This window comes from Mus musculus, chromosome 8 (assembly GCF_000001635.26).
Source record: "Mus musculus strain C57BL/6J chromosome 8, GRCm38.p6 C57BL/6J".
Lineage (NCBI taxonomy): Eukaryota > Metazoa > Chordata > Mammalia > Rodentia > Muridae > Mus > Mus musculus.
The window spans coordinates 93,943,458-93,965,587 of NC_000074.6; the positions used below are offsets into that span (position 1 = coordinate 93,943,458).

At 53.0% G+C, this 22,130-nt stretch overlaps 1 protein-coding gene across 3 annotated transcripts in view; it reads left to right on the forward strand.

Annotated features, from left to right (window-relative positions):
* Gnao1 (guanine nucleotide binding protein, alpha O) overlaps positions 1 to 22,130 on the forward strand; it is a 159,236-nt gene that overhangs the window by 133,305 nt on the left and 3,801 nt on the right. The window contains exons 4-8 of one of the 3 annotated variants that reach the window (XM_011248311.3): positions 741 to 901; positions 5,947 to 6,075; positions 6,845 to 6,974; positions 10,518 to 10,671; positions 11,084 to 11,206. In XM_011248311.3, coding sequence (XP_011246613.1) covers positions 741 to 901; positions 5,947 to 6,075; positions 6,845 to 6,974; positions 10,518 to 10,671; positions 11,084 to 11,094 — 585 coding nt within the window. In that variant the 3' untranslated portion in view covers positions 11,095 to 11,206. Of the gene's footprint in view, positions 1 to 740; positions 902 to 5,946; positions 6,076 to 6,844; positions 6,975 to 10,517; positions 10,672 to 11,083; positions 11,207 to 12,607; positions 17,238 to 19,926; positions 20,081 to 22,130 lie in introns of those variants that run through there. The other 2 variants (NM_001113384.1, NM_010308.3) reach the window with 2 other exon arrangements.

Below are 22,130 nucleotides of genomic sequence, written 5' to 3' on the forward strand. Positions count from 1 at the left end.
TCCACCCAGGTCCAGTCCCTAAGCCAAGAAGAGTTCTCAAATAACCAGACCCTTTCCCAGGTAGAGACAAGTTCCAAGGACTTGCTCCCTCAGATAAGAAAATAGGAAATTACATCCCTAGCCCAAGAAGACATGCTTTAAAATATTATTCCCCTGCCCAAGGGGGAAATAAATCCTGTGCAAAAGCCTCGTTTTCAGACAGATGGAAGTAGAGGTGTTTGGGGAATAGAAAGGCCAAGAGCTGAGCCTGACCATGGCGTTTCTTACTCTACACTTGATCTTAGCCAAAGGCTGAGAAGCAATCGTTTGTTACTCTAGAGCAGTGCTTCCCAAACTTCCTAATGCTGCGCACCTTTAACACAGTTTCTCATGTTGTGGTGATCCCAACCATAAAATTGTTTCCATGGCTACTCTGTAACTGTGGTTTTTCTAACTATTGTACATTGCAGTGTAAATATCTGTGTTTTCTGATGGTCTTAGGCAACTCCCATGGAAGGGTCTTTTGACCTCAATAAAAGAGGCCAGGGCCCACAGCTTGAAAATCTCTTTTCTAGAACTTTCTTGAAGCAGAATGGCTTTGGAGGAAAGTGAAGCCCAAGGCCCTAGGCTCCCAGGGCCACTCACATCGCCTGAGCATGCAGGCACTGAGGGGTATCTTGGCATGGCCCAGCTACTCTGGTAGACGTTGCATTGGAAGCCTCACCAAGGTCTCAGAGCAATGTGTCCCTCTGTCCTTGCAGACGGACTCCAAGATGGTGTGTGACGTGGTGAGTCGTATGGAAGACACTGAACCGTTCTCTGCAGAACTTCTTTCTGCCATGATGCGACTCTGGGGCGACTCGGGGATCCAGGAGTGCTTCAACCGATCTCGGGAGTATCAGCTCAATGACTCTGCCAAATAGTAAGTGCACTGGCAGGCTGCGGGCTGGAGGAGGATGCAGGCACAGGGATGGGAGGCTGGGGGGACTGGTGAGAAAGGAAGATTCTGGCTGAGATACAAACCTCAGGCAGGGGCATGAGGGAGGGACATGTGCCCAGGATGAGGAAGAGGTCAAGGAAGGGAGAAAACAAAGAGACAACCACACAGGAAGTTTCTGAAGGATGGAAACCTGGTCACCACCTACGATGGGTTCAATATGCTTGGCCCATAGGAAGTGGCACCATTAGGAGGTGTGGCCTTGTTGAAGTAGGTGTGGCCTTGTTGGAGGAAGTGTGTACTTGGCCTTTGAGATCCCCTAGTGCTCGAGCTCCACCCTAGTGGAGTACCTCCTTGTGGCTGACTTCAAAGCAAGATGTAGAACTCTCAGCTCTTCCAGTACCATGTCTGCTTGCACACTGCCATGCTTTCTACTATGATGGTAATGGACTAAACCTCTGAAACTGTAAGCCAGCCCCAATTAAATGTCCTTTATAAGAGTTGCTTTGGTCATGGTGTCTCTAGCAATAAAACTCCTCTCCTGGACCATGTCTGTACCCCACAGAGGAGGTTTCAGACTAGCAGGTAAGGTTTGTTTCTTCTAAAAAGCCCCAGGCCATAAGTATGAATCGAGAACTATAGAGGAGCCAGGTGTGATAGAAGACACCTTTAATCCCAACACTCAGGAAACAGAAGCAGGCAGATCCTTGTGAACCAAGGGCCAACCTGGCCTACAGAGAATTCCAGGCCAGCCAGGGCTATATAGACAAATCCTATCTTAAACAATCAAAACACATACACAAGAAATGACGACAAAAATAGACAGGCAGAAAGCCATACAGACAGTACCAGTCTTCTGTTTCTAAGAAAAGCATAGACTTGGGCTGAGCTTTAGCTTGAACACTTGCTTAGTACATGACGGACCCCGAACAGTATTTAACACCGCAAAAATAAATTTCTGAAATGTGTGTGAAAATGTTACAAGGAAATTCATTACTTTACGTGTTTTTTTAAAACTTTGTTTTTTATTTGCTTTGCTTTGTTTTGAGAGGTGGGGTCTTATAAAACCTAGGCTAGCCCCAGACTCTCTATGCAGCTGATGATGACCTTGAACTCCTGATCTTCCTAATTCTGCCTCCCGAGTGCTGGTGTCACCACCACTCCCAGATCTCTTCTAGCTTTAAAGTAAAAAATATGAAATAAGTAGTTCTCAGTCAAGAAACAGACTAAATAAGCTAGCATATCTTTGAGTTTTGTGCTGTAACTAGATAACGAGGAAGAAAAGAGGGAGGTTGGGACAGAGATGATGAAGAGAAATGGGGAGCCGTAAAATCCACAGCCGAGGAAGTGTCTCGGCCCTTCCTGTGACACCAGGGTGGCAGCCAGCTGAGCTTTGCCACCCACTCCCCATGGGTGGCTCTAGAGTCCTGGAATGATGACACTGGGGTTGTATCTTGGCATTTAGGGTGCCCTAGTTTTTGTAATCTTGTACCCCGGCTTTCCAGAAGATTTTGCAGTGAGCTGCTGTGGGCTTTACCCAGTGTTGACGGATATGTGTGACTCACATTGTCCCTGTGCTTCTCAGCCTGGGACCTGATTCTGGAGGCATTTGTCACTGTCAGCACTAGGGGGTTGTGCTCCAGGCACCCAGAAGCCAGACGTAATGCTAGACATCCTACACTGGACAGGACAGGACAGCCCCAGAACATGTGATGCAAGCTGGTCAAGCAGTACAAACACCAGTAGTGCTGAGATTAACAAACCATGGTCTCTGGGTGAGTGAGAGCTGCTGGCTCGGGAAGTGGAGGCACGAGGGGAGCCTGGTTTATACAGTGAGCTCCTGACTCAATTTAAAAATGTTTAAAATTTTTAAACTGCAATCTGCGTTATACTAGTACAGCCAGCCTGACCCAACAGAGCATCCCTCACTAATGACATGTGGGCATTCCAGTGGCTATGATGGCAGCTAACAACCTAGGGACCTGTCTGAATTAGTATCTCCATTGCTGTGAAGAAACAGGGCTGGCCTGCAGTTTCAGAGGTTTAGTCCATTATCATCATGGCAGGAAGAATGGCAGCATGCAGGCAGACATGGTGCTGGAAGAGCTGAGAATTCTACATCTTTATCTGAAGACAGCCATGAGGGACTGGAGTCCACTCTGGGCAGAGCTTAAGCATAGACTACCTCAAAGCCCCACCTCTAACACTTCCTCCAACTAGACCACACCTACTCCAACAAGGCCACACCTCCTAATAGTACCACTCCCTATGGGCCAAGCACTTAAACACATGAGTCAGTGGTGGCCACTTCTATTCAGACAACCACAGAACTAGAGTAAGACCAAGAACCTCTTCCCATTTCACACATGCGCATGGGATTGTACAGAGGCAGCTACCTAAGGTAGGTTGTGGTCACCCAGGCCACCAAGCCCTGTGAGTTCTCAGGGACACCTCTGTGAGCAGAGATCCAAACTTCCTCTGCACACACAGATCATAGGCCTGAGAATGGCCCCCCAACCAGTCATCTCCCTCCAGGACCTCCAGGTTAGCCCTGGAGGCTAGAGCTTCACTGCCCACCTGTCCCCTGCTGGTCCCCCAGGCTAGGGTTGACGTCTCTTCCAGGAGGACTGTCAGGCCCCAGAGGGCCTACTAGCCTCAGCCTGTCTTCTGGATGTCCACCAAATATTCCTCTGAAATTTTACCATTTTATTAACACTAAAGTAAATACCTTGTAAAAACATCTCAAAAACAGAGTAAGGTATGAAATGAACAGCAGTCCCCTCACACACACACACACTTACACGCCCATATATACTCACATACACACATACATACTATCACACTCACACACACATACACATATATACACTTATACACACTCACACACCCATATATACTCACATACACACATACATACTGTCACACTCACACACACATATACACACACACACACTCACATATGCATACACACTGTCACACACTTACACGTAGATACATCCTTACACACACACATACATTCCTACATATGCACACACATCTGTGCGCACACACACACACTCATACACACTGTCACACACATGCACACACACACACACATGCACCGCCTGTCACCATACCCATCAGCTATATTTATATTCTCATCCTGCTTCAGCTAATATTTCCTGACACTTACCTTGAAAAACGGAGTCCAGCTCACCTTCCTTCTTTTCACACGCTCCCACCACTTATGGTTTTCTGCTCTGAATCCCCCACTCCCTCTGAATCCCCCCACCCAGGCGCATTCTCTGGCTCTCCTTTGCCACATTCTCATGGTCATGTGTTCTGTGCTGCCCACCTGGAAAGAAAGCTAACAGGAAGATGGAGAGGGGAGACAGATACACAGACTGTTAAGGGTAGAAGGACCTCAGGTGTAGCTTTGCCTTGTCTTGCCTTGCCGTATATCCTACGTTTACCTGGAACGTACTGTATAGCTCAGACAGGCTTCCGACCTCTCCATTCTTCTGCATCAGCCTCTTGGGTGCTGGGACTGGGATGCCACCACATCTTGCTTTCATAAATGCTATTTGGGGTCCTGTTTTGTGCTTTTAGGAGTTAAACTGGCCCTGATAAGGCTGTGAAATCTCACAGCTCCAGGAGGAGCCATTAATCCCCAGTTAATCACCATACCACCCCACCCCACCCCAGCCCTGCCAATTGTAGACCCCAGCCAGGCTTGGAGCAGGCCTGTTCCTAGACTGCTGTCCTGGCCCTTCCACATCAATCATTAAGCAAGAAAATGTCATATAAACATGTCTGCAGACCAATCTTAGGAAGCCTTTTTCTTAATTAAGATTCCCTCTTCCCAAATATGTCCAGGTTTGTGTCAAGTTCAAAAAAACCAACCAGCATACATGGTTTGGGAGGCTTTGATGAGACTCAGCCAACATAAAGTGAGACCAGGGGCCAGCTTGTATGTTCAGAGGACGTTATCCCTCTGAGGTAGGAATAGCAAGACAAAGGAAAGGGTCCCCCAGGCCTGGTGTCCAACAGGATCATGGAGATTGGCCTGAAAGAATTGGCTATTAGTAGCTGTGGACAAGGAGAGTCGGCCACCTGAGGACTGAACATAAACCTTCCCAGATATACTCTGGTCTTCTAAGGTGGGCCCAGTATCACAGACCTGTTCTGCTGCCTCAGCTTCTTCCCTTGACACCCACTCTGCCTTCCATTGAGAGCATTTGGAGAGCCCTGATCCCAACCATCCAGGTTCCAGGGAGGTCCTACCACTGCTTGCCTGAGGTAGACACCCCCCATCCCACTTACAAAAGCATCAAATGCGAAGAGGCACACAGACCTCTTAGTAAAAAAGAAGAAAGTATCAGATGGTAGGTGGATGCGCAGAGCCTCTCAAAGTACCATAGAGCTCTAAGAACGAAGACTCTGGAGACATGGGACTGTCCTGCACTGAGCCTCAGATTTTTTAATGTGTGAAGCAGTACATTTGGCACAGAGAAAGTGAAGATGGAACATGAATACGTGTAAAGAATAGAACCTAGGACTGGAGGGGTGGTTAAGAGCACTGGCTGTTCTTCCAGAGGACTCAGGTTCAGTTCCCAGCACTTACATAATAGCTCACAACTGTGTGTGACTCAAGTTCCAGGGGATCTGGAACCCTCTCTGGCCTCTGTGGTGCACATGCGTGTGGTGCACAGACATACATGCAGATAAGACATTCATACACTGTAAAAGGGAACATACTCAAAAGAGTAGATGCTACCCATTATTGCCCATTATTATTTTTAAATGAAGGCATAACAGCACTGTGCTGTGAACTTGGTAGTCTCATTTGCTGGGTCTGTGTGCCCAGCTCCTTTGAGTCTGAATAAGAGGACCTTAGAGAGTCTAAGACCCTCAGGCTCTCTCTTGCTTGTCCCCACATCCATTGATACCACAGTCAACCTTGCAAAGGCTATGACTGATATCAGACTCTAAAGGTAGTGAGCCTAGAACAGGGCCCGGGTCCATGGACTCTTGTATGTTGTCATCCCCAGCTACCTGGACAGCCTGGATCGGATTGGAGCCGGTGACTACCAGCCCACTGAGCAGGACATCCTCCGAACCAGAGTCAAAACAACTGGCATCGTAGAAACCCACTTCACCTTCAAGAACCTCCACTTCAGGTGAGGCCTAAGGAGATAGGGCATGGTGATGGGCCCTGTGGTGGTGGGCCTGGGGATGTGGCAGAGAGACGAGGGAATGTTCATGCCCTGCCTCACTTTATCTGGATAGCCAGGTAGTGTCTTGCCTTAAGGACCTTTCTCATTTGGTCAGACAGATACCTGAAGAAGCCCATCTGGGTACTTGGTTTCTGCCAAGTTCAAAGGCTAAAAGCAGCAGGTGGCTTGCTTAAGAGCCCCCTGGAAGGGAACATGGCAGTAAGCCTCAACCAGGTGGGTACGCCCAAGCCATGCCTGGGAGACTAGAGCTCACTATAATCTCAAAGCTAGCGAGGCTGAGAGAGCAGCTCTCCTGCTCACGTGCTGGAGAACCTGGAAAGGGCGAGGCCTAAAAGAAAACCAGGTGTTCCCCAGACGCAGGCTCTGAGGGCCTAAGAACAAGGGCCTGAACTGTGCTGCCAGGTTCCAGGACTCTACTGGAGGTTATTGTCTCTCAAGAGTAACCTTCATGTGCTAACTAAGGCCTGGTGACCCATTCTGACTTCCAAGTTTGGTGTCTTGATATCAGGTGAAACTAGGAGACGGAGAGGTGAGGCAGGGCTTTGAGTCAGTCTATTTGAGCACACAGATCAGTCCTGGGACAGGTGTCACAGGGGATGAGAGCCGCCTGCAGTCCCCAGGGTGGCAGTGGCTCATCTGTCAGCCTGTTCCTCACTCTCACCTCTAGCTCTTAGGCGTCCCCGCCCTCACAGCTTTCCCTGACTCCCTGCAGGCTGTTTGACGTCGGGGGCCAGCGATCTGAACGCAAGAAGTGGATCCACTGCTTTGAGGATGTCACGGCCATCATCTTCTGTGTCGCACTCAGCGGCTATGACCAGGTGCTCCACGAGGACGAAACCACGGTGAGTTACCTCAAGTGAAAGCTGGCTATAGACCAAGTCAACAGTCCTCGGGCCTCACAGACAGGCTAGGCTGGGCACCCTTGCCTATTCTGTATTGCCAAGGGAGGCCAGTTCGGCAGAAGCAGCTGGGGGCTTCCTGCTGCAGTTTATATACAGATTCGCTACAGATAACATATCAGAGTTGGGGTCTTGGCTAGGACGCACCTTGTTAGTAAACAATGGAGTTACAGAGCTGTCAGACCAGAAAAAAAAAAAAAAAAAAGCAAATCCTACAAAGGCAGGCTGCAGCCAAGCAAGGGCATGCGCGCAACTAAAAGGATGGGTTTCACTTGTTCACTTGTCTGCCCTTTCCGGGGTACTGGCCAGCTGGAGAGGTGTGAGGCTGCCTGGCCAAGAAGGACACCAAGATTGGAAGCATACTGGTAAGTGTCAAGTGTGACTTTGGGCTTTCTCTGCCAAACTTAGTGTCTGAGACCTGCCCCCTGACTTGAGAGGGGGCCCTTGCCTGTCTTCCCCTTTTCCTCATCCTGGCTCTGCTGCCCATTGGTATACTGCTAAATTCAGGCAGCGACTTTTCTGCCTGGGTTCCTGTCATGTGAAAGGCAGATGGTAATAGTGCCAGCCTTGTCTCAGGCTGCTGATCATGGAAGCATTTCTGGCTTAGCATTGGCCAGCTTGTAGGTATGTGATCACTGGTGATTGCCATGAGCCAGACACATCCACTTAGCTTATCCCGTTCGGAGTTTAAGTCTACGAGTCTGTGGGCCTGTTCACAGAGCCTGGAAAGGGACCAGGCCTCAAGCATGTCCTACTGGGTCATGGGAGACAAGCCTACTTCTGAAAGTGGGGCTTGTGGCTGTGGGCTCACCATGATTCTTTGGGATCAGCACCAAGGGTCACTGGAGGGGTTTGTGGTCAGGGTAGTCTTGAACAAGGCCTGTCTTCCTTATGAGTCCGATTTGTTCACCAGCCCAGTCACTGCTGGTGTGTGTGCAGGGTGTGAATGAGCTCTGGGATATGTGCCGTGAGGGAACATTGCTGGTAGAGGAGGACCCGCCGTCTTGAGTGCCTCTGGGCCAAGCTGCTGGTTGGAGGGGTGGGCCGGACTTTGATCACATGCTAGCTGGGATTCAGCGTTGTCACTCGCAGTGGCTGTGGCAGGCAGTGGTCTAGTTCCAAGCCCCAGTGTGGGGTGCCAGAAAACATGCCCTCGACAGCTCTTGAACCCAGACTCTGTGACATCCTCTCTGTTAGTACATCCTTCTGATTGACTGACCCAGTCCGCTCCCCACAACTATGGGCCACTTCTGCGCCACTAGAGCTATTGTGTTCTTGCTCTTGGCCTACCTTTTCTCCTGGCCACATCTGGAAGTGGATGCTACAGCCAACATGGAACTGAAAACAAGTCAAGGTCAAGGAGCTGGAGGCCAGAGGGTGGGAAACCCTTCCCACAGAAGCATGGCCTCTTCTTTGAGCCCTACCCTGCCAGAGCCAAGGCCTGGGACTTGAGGCCAGGCTCTCAGTGATCCCCAGAGCACAGAGTAGACCTAAGGAAATGTCCAGTGGACACCGAGCCTCATGGCCTAAGGTCTCCAGGTTGGGTCCATCCCTACCTGCCTCGCTGTAGGCTTCTCACTGGCCCTGAAGCTCTGTCCTCCCATGTTCATCCTGCCCTTACTATTCTCTCAGCCCTTCCCCGGCCTCCAGCTCATTCCCCATTTTCCTTGCTTTCCTCCACAAGGGATGGAGGTAAGGACCTTGGGGAAGGAAACACATATGAGCCAAAGTCAGAAGCAAGCTCTCCCAGCATTCTCCTCCCCCAGGCTGGCCACCGACAGCAGGGAAGATCACCAAGCCTCCAGGAAACAAGGGTTGCCTTCCAATTGCTAGCGGCAGCTCCTGGATGTAGTGGTGATGAACTAATACCATTTCTGTGGAAGTAGCGGTCGTCGGAAGGGGCGGGGTGGGGGAGATGTGTGTGAGATGGACAGTTTGGATTCAGACGGATCCAATCCGAGGCCGGCATCACTTCTGCCAGCTGTATGACCGTGTATAATCGCCACGCCTTTCTCAGTCTGGGCTGTGGGGCGATGGTGGTAAGACTGCCTTATGGGCTAAGAGCTGGAAATGCTGTCTGCACAGACACCTCTCAGTAAAAGGCAGTTCTACTCCCGTATCCAGATGATGTAGCCAGGGGACAGGTGGTAGCACAAGGATGCTCTTCCCTGGAGAGGCAAGATGTAGGCAACAATTACCCAGTCCTCAGCCTTCCCCGAAGCCAGCTCTGCACTTCCCTCTCTGGCCTGTGGGGAAAGGTGGAAAGACAAAGATGTCTGGAGGCAGCTCCTGGAGCTAGGCCAGGAAGGCCCCGCAGCTAGTGGCTGCCCACCACCGGACCAGCCACCCTGCCCGCTGCACCCTGGGACCCCACGGGCTCATCTTGTCCTCGTACCTGCTCTCGGCACCACCCAGCCAGGCCACAGGCTGCCACAGCTTCTCCACCACTCCTGCCACGAGCGCCTGCAGGGCCTTTTCTTACCAAAGCAAGGCCAAAACCATGGGCAGATTCTGAGAGACCCTCCAAGCCCGGCAGGTATGAAGCGCCTCCCTCTGATCAAACGTGAGCTAAGAGTTGAAAGCAGCAGGTTCTCAGGGCCCCGCTGGGTGACTTTGCTGTGAATGCCGGCCCCAGGCCTGTGCTCCATGCTGGCTTGTGAGCTGAGGCCGATCTCCACACACAGGTCCCCTTCTTTCCCAGCCGAACAGCGCCTGCCCCTGTGGGTGCCTCGCACAGCTGCCCTGGATTTCCTGGGTCTGAGACCGATTGGATCAATTTTTCAGGATTGCTCTTTTTTCTTCTCTTGTGCTTGCCATTGAGTTTTTAGCTTCCTTTCAGTTTTAATCTATTTTGCTGAGTTTCTTCTCGGGGCTCTCCTGGCCCCTCTTCTGAGAAGCCAGCCCCCAACTCCCAGCTTTCTCAGAGAGAGCTTCCCTCAGCCCAGCCATAGCCCATTCATCCAACAAAGTCACCCAACCAACCAAGGCCACAGCAACATCACCCCCGAGACGCTGTCCCCCTGGTATCTGCTTCCAACTCGGGATTAATTCGAGGACCTCGCTCCTCGGTTAATGTTGTTCAACTGAATGCGTGCACCCTCCTGACCTCGCTGGCAAAAATGACCCCAGTAGAGAAGTCTGCATGACCCACGATTTCGTGTAGACATGTTGGATGGTGGTTGCACCCCTGTCCTCTACGTGCATGGTGCATGTCCTCTCCAGGGACTGCAGCCTCTGCGGTGTCCTCGCCACCCTGCCCAGGCCGGCTCTCTCTGAAAGGGACAGCACTCCTGACCCACCCCGGCTCCAACCAAACCTGCCTGTGTGTGGAATGAATCAGGGACATGTCCTGTTTGTCTCTGTCCCCAGTAATGCACTAAGAGCCTTGGTGGTCCAATCCCTCTGCTTGTCTCACTGTGTCCTAGCCACAGTAGGTCAGGGTGCTGGGCACGGCCAGCCCTCACCTGTATCTCCACTCTGTTGCAGAACCGCATGCACGAATCCCTGAAGCTCTTCGACAGCATCTGCAACAACAAGTGGTTCACAGACACATCTATTATCCTGTTTCTCAACAAGAAGGACATATTTGAGGAGAAGATCAAGAAGTCCCCACTCACCATCTGCTTTCCTGAATACACAGGTAGAGCCCTCCTCGCCTCACACAGCCCACTGTGGCTACGGGCCAGCTAGGGGAACAGGTGCCTTTGCTGTGCTCGAGTGTATCCAGAGTGCCCTGCAAAATCCACCCCCAAAGGCCTGTACTAGAGCCAGGCAGCTAGGGCCTGGACCCCCGGCTTGTTACATCTCCATCCCCTGTGTAATATTAACAAACCCAGGGAGCTCAAGTGAGGCAGCTATAAGCAGAGCACGCATGCACAGTGGGAACCCACAACATCAAAGGGACAACCTGGTCTTAGAGTAAGGTAGCCAAGCAGGGTCTATCCCTACTTAGCCCCTGGAGAGTGGCCTAGGCAGGCCATAGCCTTTCCAGATTGGTTTCTTTGTCCATGAGATGGGGGCTATCATGTGGCTATCTCCCCCAACTCCTGCAGGTTTGCCATAAGGGTGAAAGATGCTCGTGACTATGCAAACTATGTAGTCTGTGATCACTGCAATTTGATGTCACTACTACGATCACAATGATAAACAGCTATTCTAACAGCACCACCCACGTAAGTGACCACAAGACTGACACAGCCCATTGGCTAGGACAGACTCTGGCAAGCAGCAGACCCTTGTCTATACTGCAGAAAGTACAGGGACAAGAGGCCAGCTATCAGTGACCAGGGACCCTGTGGGAGCTTCAAGACTGGCAGCACAATCAAGTGGGCTGTAGTATGCCCAGGACAAGCCAGTCCTTGTCAGCTGTTCTCAGGTGGCCAGGCCGTGGAGGACACAGATCCTGGCAACATGGGCCTGTGGGTCAGGGCCTGAGGTCAGGCAAGCAGCACAGTATTCTACCCCATGCCCTTTCTACACTCGCTTCTCAAAATCAGGCCAGTAGGTCAGTAGGCAAGGACCCCAAGAACATTCAGCTGAGGAAAACAGGGCTCAGCCCCCCTCACCAGCCGGATTCTTCTCCAGCTTTAAGATAGCCTGTGAGACCCTTCCCCTTGTGTGCTGTCACCAAGATCAGTTTGAATCAAGACAGGAGGGGACCCTAACTGAACAGAGACCAGCCTAACTTCCAGCCCTGATTTAACAAATAGCATGGCCTGTTAGATGCTCAGGGCCAGACCTGTGGCCTACACACATGCCTGAGATGGCTGAGACTCCTTCAGATTTGTCACCCCAGCTCTGCATCGTGGCGCAAACCCCAGTCCTCGTCCAGCTCCCTCCTTAGCAAGAGATCCTAGCGTGGACTATGCTAGCCCTAGATTCTTGGAAGCTGGGGCGGTGAGGGGAGAGCTTCCATGCAAAGTTGAAGTCTTACCCATCTTCTCTTCTTCCAAGCCAGCACTTTCTCCCAAACATCCTCTCCCTGGACTTACCAAGGAAGCAGATCAATGCAGGGACACCTTGGAAGACTGTGAGCAAGTCAGCTCTCAGTTGTCCGAAGGAAACAGAGGACAGTTGTCAAGGAGAGGGGAAGAAGCCCACAGCTCCTCATAGTCAGGCAGAGTACATCCTCCTGTCATATCCATAGTGTCAGGAGGGTCCTTGCCCTCTCTGCAGTCTCACAAGCATACAGAGAGGCAAACCTGCTTAAAGCTAGGCATCCATCCCCCACCTGCAGCTTATGGTGAAACAGAATTTGCATCTGGAGTCAGTAGGCAGTGTGAGAAGAACACAGCTTCCCAGACAGTCCTCACCCTCGGACAGCCAGTCACTGGAATATAGTGCGTACTGCTGCTTCCTAAGGCGATCTCTGCTCTGAGTCTCCACCGTCAGCTGGCTGGCATGAGCCACTGTTGCTGGAGTTGCACCCATAGGCTTCCTACTCTGTTGCTTGCTAGTGGTCCTGAGGAGGGTTTTGGCACCTGCTCCATGGCTGCTGGCCTGACACACAATGACACAATGGCCAGTCCAGGACTTGGGCACCTCCCCTCACTGACCCCTACTGTTTAATCTTGCAGGCCCCAGTGCCTTCACAGAAGCTGTGGCTCACATCCAAGGGCAGTATGAGAGTAAGAATAAGTCAGCTCACAAGGAAGTCTACAGCCATGTCACCTGTGCCACGGACACCAACAACATCCAATTCGTCTTTGATGCCGTGACAGATGTCATCATCGCCAAAAACCTACGGGGCTGTGGACTCTACTGAGCCCTGGCCTCCTACCCAGCCTGCCACTCACTCCTCCCCTGGACCCAGAGCTCTGTCACTGCTCAGATGCCCTGTTAACTGAAGAAAACCTGGAGGCTAGCCTTGGGGGCAGGAGGAGGCATCCTTTGAGCATCCCCACCCCACCCAACTTCAGCCTCGTGACACGTGGGAACAGGGTTGGGCAGAGGTGTGGAACAGCACAAGGCCAGAGACCACGGCATGCCACTTGGGTGCTGCTCACTGGTCAGCTGTGTGTCTTACACAGAGGCCGAGTGGGCAACACTGCCATCTGATTCAGAATGGGCATGCCCTGTCCTCTGTACCTCTTGTTCAGTGTCCTGGTTTCTCTTCCACCTTGGTGATAGGATGGCTGGCAGGAAGGCCCCATGGAAGGTGCTGCTTGATTAGGGGATAGTCGATGGCATCTCTCAGCAGTCCTCAGGGTCTGTTTGGTAGAGGGTGGTTTCGTCGACAAAAGCCAACATGGAATCAGGCCACTTTTGGGGCGCAAAGACTCAGACTTTGGGGACGGGTTCCCTCCTCCTTCACTTTGGATCTTGGCCCCTCTCTGGTCATCTTCCCTTGCCCTTGGGCTCCCCAGGATACTCAGCCCTGACTCCCATGGGGTTGGGAATATTCCTTAAGACTGGCTGACTGCAAAGGTCACCGATGGAGAAACATCCCTGTGCTACAGAATTGGGGGTGGGACAGCTGAGGGGGCAGGCGGCTCTTTCCTGATAGTTGATGACAAGCCCTGAGAATGCCATCTGCTGGCTCCACTCACACGGGCTCAACTGTCCTGGGTGATAGTGACTTGCCAGGCCACAGGCTGCAGGTCACAGACAGAGCAGGCAAGCAGCCTTGCAACTGCAGATTACTTAGGGAGAAGCATCGGGGCCTCGTGAGCCAGGCCCCGTAGCCAGTGCCCTGCTTTACTCCAGCCTTGGTCAGGAAGTCGAAAGCCCTTGGTGTATTCCTGGTCTCGGAGCAAATAATGAGCCAGCACCCTGAAGGGTGGGCTCCAACTCAGACATGCAGCCAGCCCCCTAGGTGGGTAAACGCCCTAGGGACCTAGGGAGAGCCTTTGCTGCAGAGATTCCTAAGCAAAACGGCGTGGTGGAGCTTTGGCAACCCTAGCCCCAGCTAACTTTGGACAGTCAGCATATGTCCCTGCCATCCCTAGACATCTCCAGTCAGCTGGTATCACAGCCAGTGGTTCAGACAGGTTTGAATGCTCATGTGGCAGGCTGTACAGATGCAGATGTGCCCCTGGGCAGTCGGGAAAGGTCTACGGGTCTCTGCCGTTCTCAAGCCCTGTATTTTCCTGCCCTCCACTCTGAACCCTGCTCCGTCACAGGACCCTGGCCCTCTTTCATAGTCCCTGTGACCTTGCCACCAGCTCCGGCCTCTTTGGTTCCAACAAGAACAGAACTGTGGGTAGTCTAGGGAAGCATGGGACCTTCTCCAATGCCAAATGCTTGTAGGGGTCCTCTGGGAGTTCACTCCCCATCTTGGTGATCCTCTGGGGAGCCCACCCCAGTCTGGTTGCCTCACCCTTCCCCCTCTACCCATATTTTTCTACATCTCCATAGTTCTAGGACCCTGTGCCATGTACTGGGGTAACAGAGAACAGCCTGGAGACCACGATCTCAGTGATGGCCTCGTGTGATCAAAAAGACCAGTTCAGACCCTGGGCCAACAGCAGCTATTTCTCAGCAGCACCCCTGGGTGTGGCCACCTGTGTCGACAGGCTGTAACCCCAAGTTTAAAAGCACCTACGGTCAAGGGTTGTTGGCCAAGCCCCATCTTTTAGGACCATTTCCAGGAAGGTAGAAATCAGCATCCCTAACAATCCCTCTATGGCTCCCATTCCCCAAGTGGCCCCTCCAAATCATTGCAGCACAGTTGTCAGAGCTCACAGCTAGAATCAGGGCCTGTACCCAGCCTCCCCACTCCTGTCCCCAAGACTTCCTTCTGCTCGACCTACTGTGTTCAGCCTAGTGTCATGCACTACTGTCAGCCTCAGGTAGCGAGGTCTCAGGCTGTCTACTCTAAGCCTTCAAGAACATGGTCCACAGGGAAGGCTGTTCTGTGTCCCACCCATGTCGTCACCAGCAGCTCTACCATGGGGGGGACAAGCATGTGTGACAGGTGAATCTTGGCTCCGCCGTGGCTTTGGGTATGGGGGAAGTGTTGAAAGTGACCAGATCAGGGGAATGGCCCATATGTGCAGTGGCCTTGTCCCCAGAGGGGCCATGCTGTAGTGTCTGAGTAGTAGTATAACTCAGCAGGCTAGGAGCCAGTTCCCAGGAAGAGTGCCTTCACTGTATTCGTGGAACCGTGCCTGTTGCCTAGGTGCCTGTGGGCAAATCCTGTGCCCTGTGCCAATTACCATTCTAAGAATCTGCCCTTTAAGCATAGGTAGAGGCTTCTGAGCCTCTGGGCTGAGCTGTAGAGGGTGCTGGCGGACTCTGGGCTGAGCCGTGGAGGGTGCTGGCGGACTCTGGGCTGAGCCGTGGAGGGTGCTGGTGGACTCTGGGCTGAGCCGTGGAGGGTGCTGGTGGACTCTGGGCTGAGCCGTGGAGGGTGCTGGCGAACTCTGGGCTGAGCCGTGGAGGGTGCTGGTGGACTCTAGGCTGAGCTGTGGAGGGTGCTGGCAGACTCTGGGCTGAGCCGTGGAGGGTGCTGGTGGACTCTGGGCTGAGCTGTGGAGGGTGCTGGCAGACTCTGGGCTGAGCTGTGGAGGGTGCTGGCAGACTCTGGGCTGAGCTGTGGAGGGTGCTGGTGGACTCTGGGCTGAGCCGTGGAGGGTGCTGGCGGACTCTAGGCTGAGCTGTGGAGGGTGCTGGCAGACTCTGGGCTGAGCCGTGGAGGGTGCTGGTGGACTCTAGGCTGAGCTGTGGAGGGTGCTGGCAGACTCTGGGCTGAGCTGTGGAGGGTGCTGGTGGACTCTGGGCTGAGCCGTGGAGGGTGCTGGCGGACTCTAGGCTGAGCTGTGGAGGGTGCTGGCAGACTCTGGGCTGAGCTGTGGAGGGTGCTGGCGGACTCTGGGCTGAGCTGTGGAGGGTGCTGGTGGACTCTGGTGTGGGAACGGGGATGGATTCCTCCCAGTCTGATCCACTCATTAGTAGAAATGGCCTTCAGCCTCTCACGATCCCTTCTGTGGATGGAGCCCCTAGATCCTGGTGCCCTGTCCCCTTGTCCCCTCTTGTACCATGCAGAGCACCACCATCATCTCAGCCTTGCAGCTCAGGTCCACACCCTGCTGTTGGGAACTGGAGGCATCTGACCTGTGTGGTCTGTACTGGATATCACTGAGTGCCCTGTTCAACCCCATACCCAGGCTGTCTCTCAGGTTGACAGCGCTTCACCCCAGCCCTTGCCCTATGCAGAAAGTACTGCTTCGAGAGATGTACCTGTGGTTCCCACGTACTACATGCTACAGCCAGTGACCTGAGGGCAGGGTTCACCTCACACTCCTCCTGACCCTCTCCCCATCTCCATCTGACCCAGCCTCTTGACACAGAGATCCAGCACACCTAGGAGAGACTCATGAACCCTCCTGACCCAGTAGTAGCCTGTCACCTTCTTCTGAAGATCCTGGGGGCACAGAACATCTTCTAACTGCCACCCCTTTTTTCTGGGCCTCCCGGTAAGCTCCAGGTATAGCTCCACAGCTCTGAGGAATCCAGTCCTGAGGCTCCACCTCCACTGTAATTGAGCTCCTGGAGGCAAGCACCTTCCAGGCTGCTGATCCCATCAGGCTACAAGCTAAAGAAAGAAAGTTCCAGCATCCCAAAGAACAGGGCCAGGGGTGTAAGCAGGCTTCCCCAGGCCCTACCACTCAGGAGAGCCGTGTACTCATCTGCTTAAAGAGTGGGGTTCAGGCTCACAGATGCCACCCCATGCCAGATGATGGCCATGTCAAGGAGGGAACAGGTAGAAGAAAACCAGAAATAATGGCCCCATCCAAAGTCCTGAGCCCTCTAGGCAGAGTGCGGTACCCTATGACAGGCAGCTTCCTTCTCTTCCCCAGGCACAAAAGGCCATCAGCAGAAACAGTACCCTTCCCAGCAGCCCCCAGGCCCTCTCCTCCCCTAAGCCTCCTGCACCAGCCACAGTTGTCTGCCCAGCATGGACAGCAGCCCCCAACTCCTGTTGTTCTCCCTGACTTCTGACTTGACCCCTGTGGCTGATGCACACACACCCTTCAAGTCCCAGGCCAGAGGCTGGGCACCCCACGTTCCTCTTAGCAGAGCCTTCTTAGGTGCACCCGCCCCACCTCTTGACCCACCACCACCACCTACCCTCATTAACTGTAATTTTGTAAGAAGAGTGATTTGCTGGTTAATAAATACCTAGTTATTGTAATAATTTATTGGCTGCCATAATGTATTTATTAGTCACCCACCATTAATAAAAAGTGCCAGCTCTTTCTAGCATGAGTGTGATGTGTTGTGTCAGTGCCAGATAAGCCTACACGACAGGTTCTCACTGTCTCAGGACCGTGGGCAGCCTAGTAGAGTTGCCACAGCGCTGCTGGTCGAGCTGGCCACCCTCCTCGTGCCCAGCTTGCTAAGGGCAGAAGGCAGATCTGCCCTGTGCTAAGCTGCTTCCCAGGCCCAGCGCCCTAGTAGACTACTCCCTGGTGTCTCAAGATAGCTAGGAGTCCATGCTGGTCACTGGGACATGGTTTCCTGCTGTCCTCAGCTCTGCTGCTGTGTGGGCAGGGGAGGACTGGGAGGACTGGGGCTATATCCAAAGGCTCCGTGTGAAGGCAGTAGCGGGCAGGTGGCTGCTGGCCATCTGTGACCCTGACTTCTCTCTCATTTTTTTCTTTTTATGCAAATGGTGGTGTGTGATATGAATGTACCTGGTATCTGTTTCCTCCTGGAAGTACAAGCCCTGTGCTCTGGGCATGGTAATAATGGGCTCTTGAAGGACGGCTGTCAGGCTGAGCATGGAAAGTCTCAGTACCGGCGTGTGCTCCCCCACTGATAGCTTCCCTTCTCATGGCCCTCCCAGAGTTCCGTCCAGGCCTGCTGTGTACCCTGACCCTGCAGAGCAGATCTCTGTACATCCTCCGACCCCAGAACCTCTGCTAATCTGTGCGGCTCCCAGAACCTCAGCCCTTGGGAATACCTGCGGTCACTGTGTTAATAGACTCTGGGTGGATAACAGTGTTGGGGTAGGGACTGTGGTGGGCTGAGACTCAGCAGGCAGGGATCCCAGGAGCCTTGGTGACCTGCTCTTGGGTCCTCCAAACCTAAGCATTAGCGACCCTTAAGGATCCTTCAGCCCTGTCCATAGGCAAGTGGCCTCCTGCTGTAGCTTGTTTAACTCTGGTGACCCATCTGTGAGTTCCTCCTGGTCCTCAGCATTCCCATTGTCTGCAGTATGCCCACGGTGATCTGTAGACTCGGCAGTGCTGGGGACCCAGGGGCAGTGGCATTGAGGACTTGCTTCCGGCTGAGGTTTGGCATTGACAACCGTAGGACACGGTGCCCCTGTGGAGTGGAATGTCTCTTCCTGTTGGATCTTCTGGGTCTCCGAGCTTTCTTACCAGGCTTGCATTGGTTGCCAGTGTCACAGTGCTAGGTCCTGAACACGGGGCAATATGGTTCAACCTCCTTGAGCAGATTCACCGATGTGGCAGTGAGTCGTATGTAAAGGACAGGGAGGCTTTATTGAAGAATAAGAATGACGGTCTCTGGGTTTGCTTAGCAGAATCAAAGGATGGTAATTCGTGGTATATGCAAGAGGCACGATATTTTTTTTCTGCTGCCCGAGGGATGTGGGAAGCAGCTGAGAACTTGGGTTGTGCACCCCACAGTACCATCAACCCTCAGGGCTCAATGCACGCCTCTGTTTCTTGCAGGGGGAGGGGATGAAAGCCAGAGCCTCCAGCATGCTAGACAAGCACTCCACCAACCCAGCCATACCTCCCGGGACTATTTAGGGTCCCAATTGTGTCACTTTATTGTCCCCTATAGGCTGATGAAGCTAAATGACACAAGGCAGGTAGAGCGCAGGGCACGATGCTGGTGCAAGGTGGGTCCCGAGGACCAGTCATGGTCACCAAATCATCTTCCTATGCCTCCTGCTCAGACGGGAAGGTAGTAGAATGGCCACCAGGCCAGCAGCTAACCCAGCTCCTACTCTTTGTTTCAGGTCCATGAGCTTCAGCACTGTTCATCAGCACCCACACCCATTCTGTCCTCCTTCCTTTCCCTGCTAGAGAGATCTAGTGTGGATTGCTCAGAGCTTGGGTTCAGCCCCAGGTGCCGAGAGTCCCAGGACTGGAACAGATTGTTTAGGACAATAAGACAGGCTGCCTCTCCCACACCTCTCTATGCAGGGAGAAGTTAACTGACAGAGCAATAAGGCTCTCCTCTACCCCAGGAAATGGGTGAATGCACTTGGCTTCCTAGAGTAAAAACAGGGGGCCCTTGCCTAGGAGCAGTGGTCCTCCTTCTGAAACTCGGGCTTCTGTTCTGAGTGCCCGTCACACTCAGCCGTTTACTGGACAACTCTGTATACAAGATAGTAATTCATATCTACCATGATTAAGACCTTCTAAGGATGCTTGTGGCTGGTTTAGGCCCAGCAAGAGGAGGCATCTCCTGCCCCACCCTCCAAAATGGCCCTCCACATCCCTTGAATAGCTGCCCTCAAGGATCCTAGTAGTGGTCACACCATCATCTCCGTGGTGTGTATCCTCCCATCATGAAAGAGGCCAGGATCCAGACACAAGGCGAAACCCCAGCTGACTCCAGTCCAGCACCATGCTCACACACATTTTAGAGAGACTATCACATGCCTAGCGACTCCGCCATTCAGATTCTGGGTATCCTAACCTCAGCCTCACCCAGAGAGCCACAGCGGGTTCCCAGGCCAAGTCTCCCATTGGCACAGAATGGTGGATACCTGGCACTCTAGCCTCAGATGCACCATGGATGCATACCCACCTGTAGGCTTTACACACTGGCCTCATGGAGGAGTGTGGGGTTCAGGGCCTCCTGGGTGCTAACCAGCCCAGCCTCTCTTTACACCTAATTCTCTTCTTCTCTTCCCTGTCTCTGTGTGTGTCTCTCTCTGTCTTGCTCTCTCCCCTCCCCGCCGGGGCTGCAGAACCGCATGCACGAGTCTCTCATGCTCTTCGACTCCATCTGTAACAACAAGTTTTTCATTGATACCTCCATCATCCTCTTCCTCAACAAGAAAGACCTCTTTGGCGAGAAGATTAAGAAGTCACCCTTGACCATCTGCTTTCCCGAATACCCAGGTGCGTGCGTGTTCTCATGGCCCTGTATAAGAGAAAGCTCCTGCCCGGCCTGATTGTGGACCTGGATCCCCCAACCCCCAACACACACACACACACACACACACACACACACACACACACACACACCATGAAAGACACCAACTGGAATCCCACAACCTGTAGGCTCCAGGGACAAGGCTGGGCCAGCACTGTGCAGACCCAGCTGGCGAGCATGGGGCCAGTGCAGGAGTCTGTTAGTATGTTGAAGAAGCACTGAGACATGACCAGTCGTGGACATGTCTCTGAGTAGGCAGAGGCCTTACCCAAGCCACGGGTACCATGGCAATTGATTCAGGGATCAAGGCAGGACCACTGCTGTTCCTGTGCTTGTTTTTTTTCCCTGAGGTCTCAGGACTTAGTAGGGAAGCCTTCCAAGTTCTCATGAGATACCTATCCTCACCTTAGCCCAGCACAGCGGCCTTCTCGAGAAAAGAAAGGGGCCAGTAGCCTGTGGGTGTGGCTCAGGCACCCATGCTCTGCCACCAGTTTGTCCTGAGCATGCCACACCTTCGCCACCATGCCAGCTCTCCCCCATCTCACACAACCACACAAAAACTGCATTTTCCCCCCTCTAGAACATACCACGCCATGTATTGCAAGCTTTTCCCACCCCGCCTGCATTTCTTCTGCCTGTGCTGGGCCTTTTTTCCCACTTTGTATGGTTCTCGGAGTTGGGGGTAGGAATGGATCCCAGCCATCCTGCCCCTGCCCCATGCCAAAAAAAGCTCTTTCCAAATGGGCCTAGGAGGGAAAGGCTAAAGGCAGGGTAGATTTGATGCCAGAGGCCAGGCCAGCCCAACCCTCTAGAGACTAGACAGTTTTAGGGACCCCTTGGAGCAGAATCATGCTGAGGACAGGACCAACCCCTTGCAAAGGCAGAGGGTGTGTCCCGTACTCCAGGAATGGGCCCATGTTGCTTGGACCTGGAACTCACTCACTGACATATCCCAGGAGTTAGTCTGTAGCACTAGTCTCAGGTCCTAGGGCCACACAGGTCCCCAGAGCCAGCCAAAGGGGTCCTAAATTATAGCACAGTGGATGGCAGTCCTTCACTAGCCAACCAGCCATGTGGAGGAGATGACCCACCAGTTTGTACCGTGAGGCTTGCCAAGTGCAAGGTGCAGAGGAAGCCAGTTACTTAGTCTGCAGCACCCCATTTTCATCTGGGTGCCATAACAGACCATGATGGCACCCTGGGGTGGCTAGAGGAGTGGTGAGAGATGAGCGTTTGGCACCAGGTCTACATAATTGATGGTCAGTTCTGCTGTGGTACTGAGGGAACCAAGGGTGACCCTCTGCAGGCAAAGCAAGTGCCAAGACACCTGCCAAAGGCCAAGGAGGCCATGCCAGTAAGCACAGCTCTTAGCAGCCGCTGCTGAATTCCTCAGCCTCAGCAAGAATGTGTCCTGGGTGCGGGGTAGGTGCTAGATGTCCCCAGCCTTCCAGGGCCTTCAGAGGATAGAGTGCAAGTGCAGACAGCATGAAGGGATAATAAACAGTCACAAATGTTATGCCACCATGGGATATGGAGGTATGGGGACACAGAACGAGGACGAGGAAGCGGGTTAGGAGGTCACTGTCTGAGAGACTGGGTGGGCCAGGATGTGCAAGGTAACTGTGTAAGAACACCAGGCTCAGCAGAAGTGGCACAGTGGGACAGGACCTCCATCTGGAAGTCTGCCTGTTCTTCTTGGAACTTTCCATCTGGGAAGTGCCATGACAGGGCAGCCTCTGGCACTCCCTTCTCTCTGGTGGCTTTGCTGTAGCTCAGCACTGAGTGTGCTTCTGCTCTCAGGAGCTCTGTGATGAGGGGTAGAAGAGGCTAACCCTGACCCTACCTGAGGGATGTCCCACTCCTCAACCGTCACAGTGGCTTGGTACCAGCCTGGAACTCCAGCTTAGAGCTAGCTTTTGTTTCAGAAGGAAAGAAAGTCCTTGCCAGCCAATGCCTCCAGTGACCCACACCCCTGCCAACCAGCCTGGGCTCATTCTCCCCAGGGTACCATTGTTT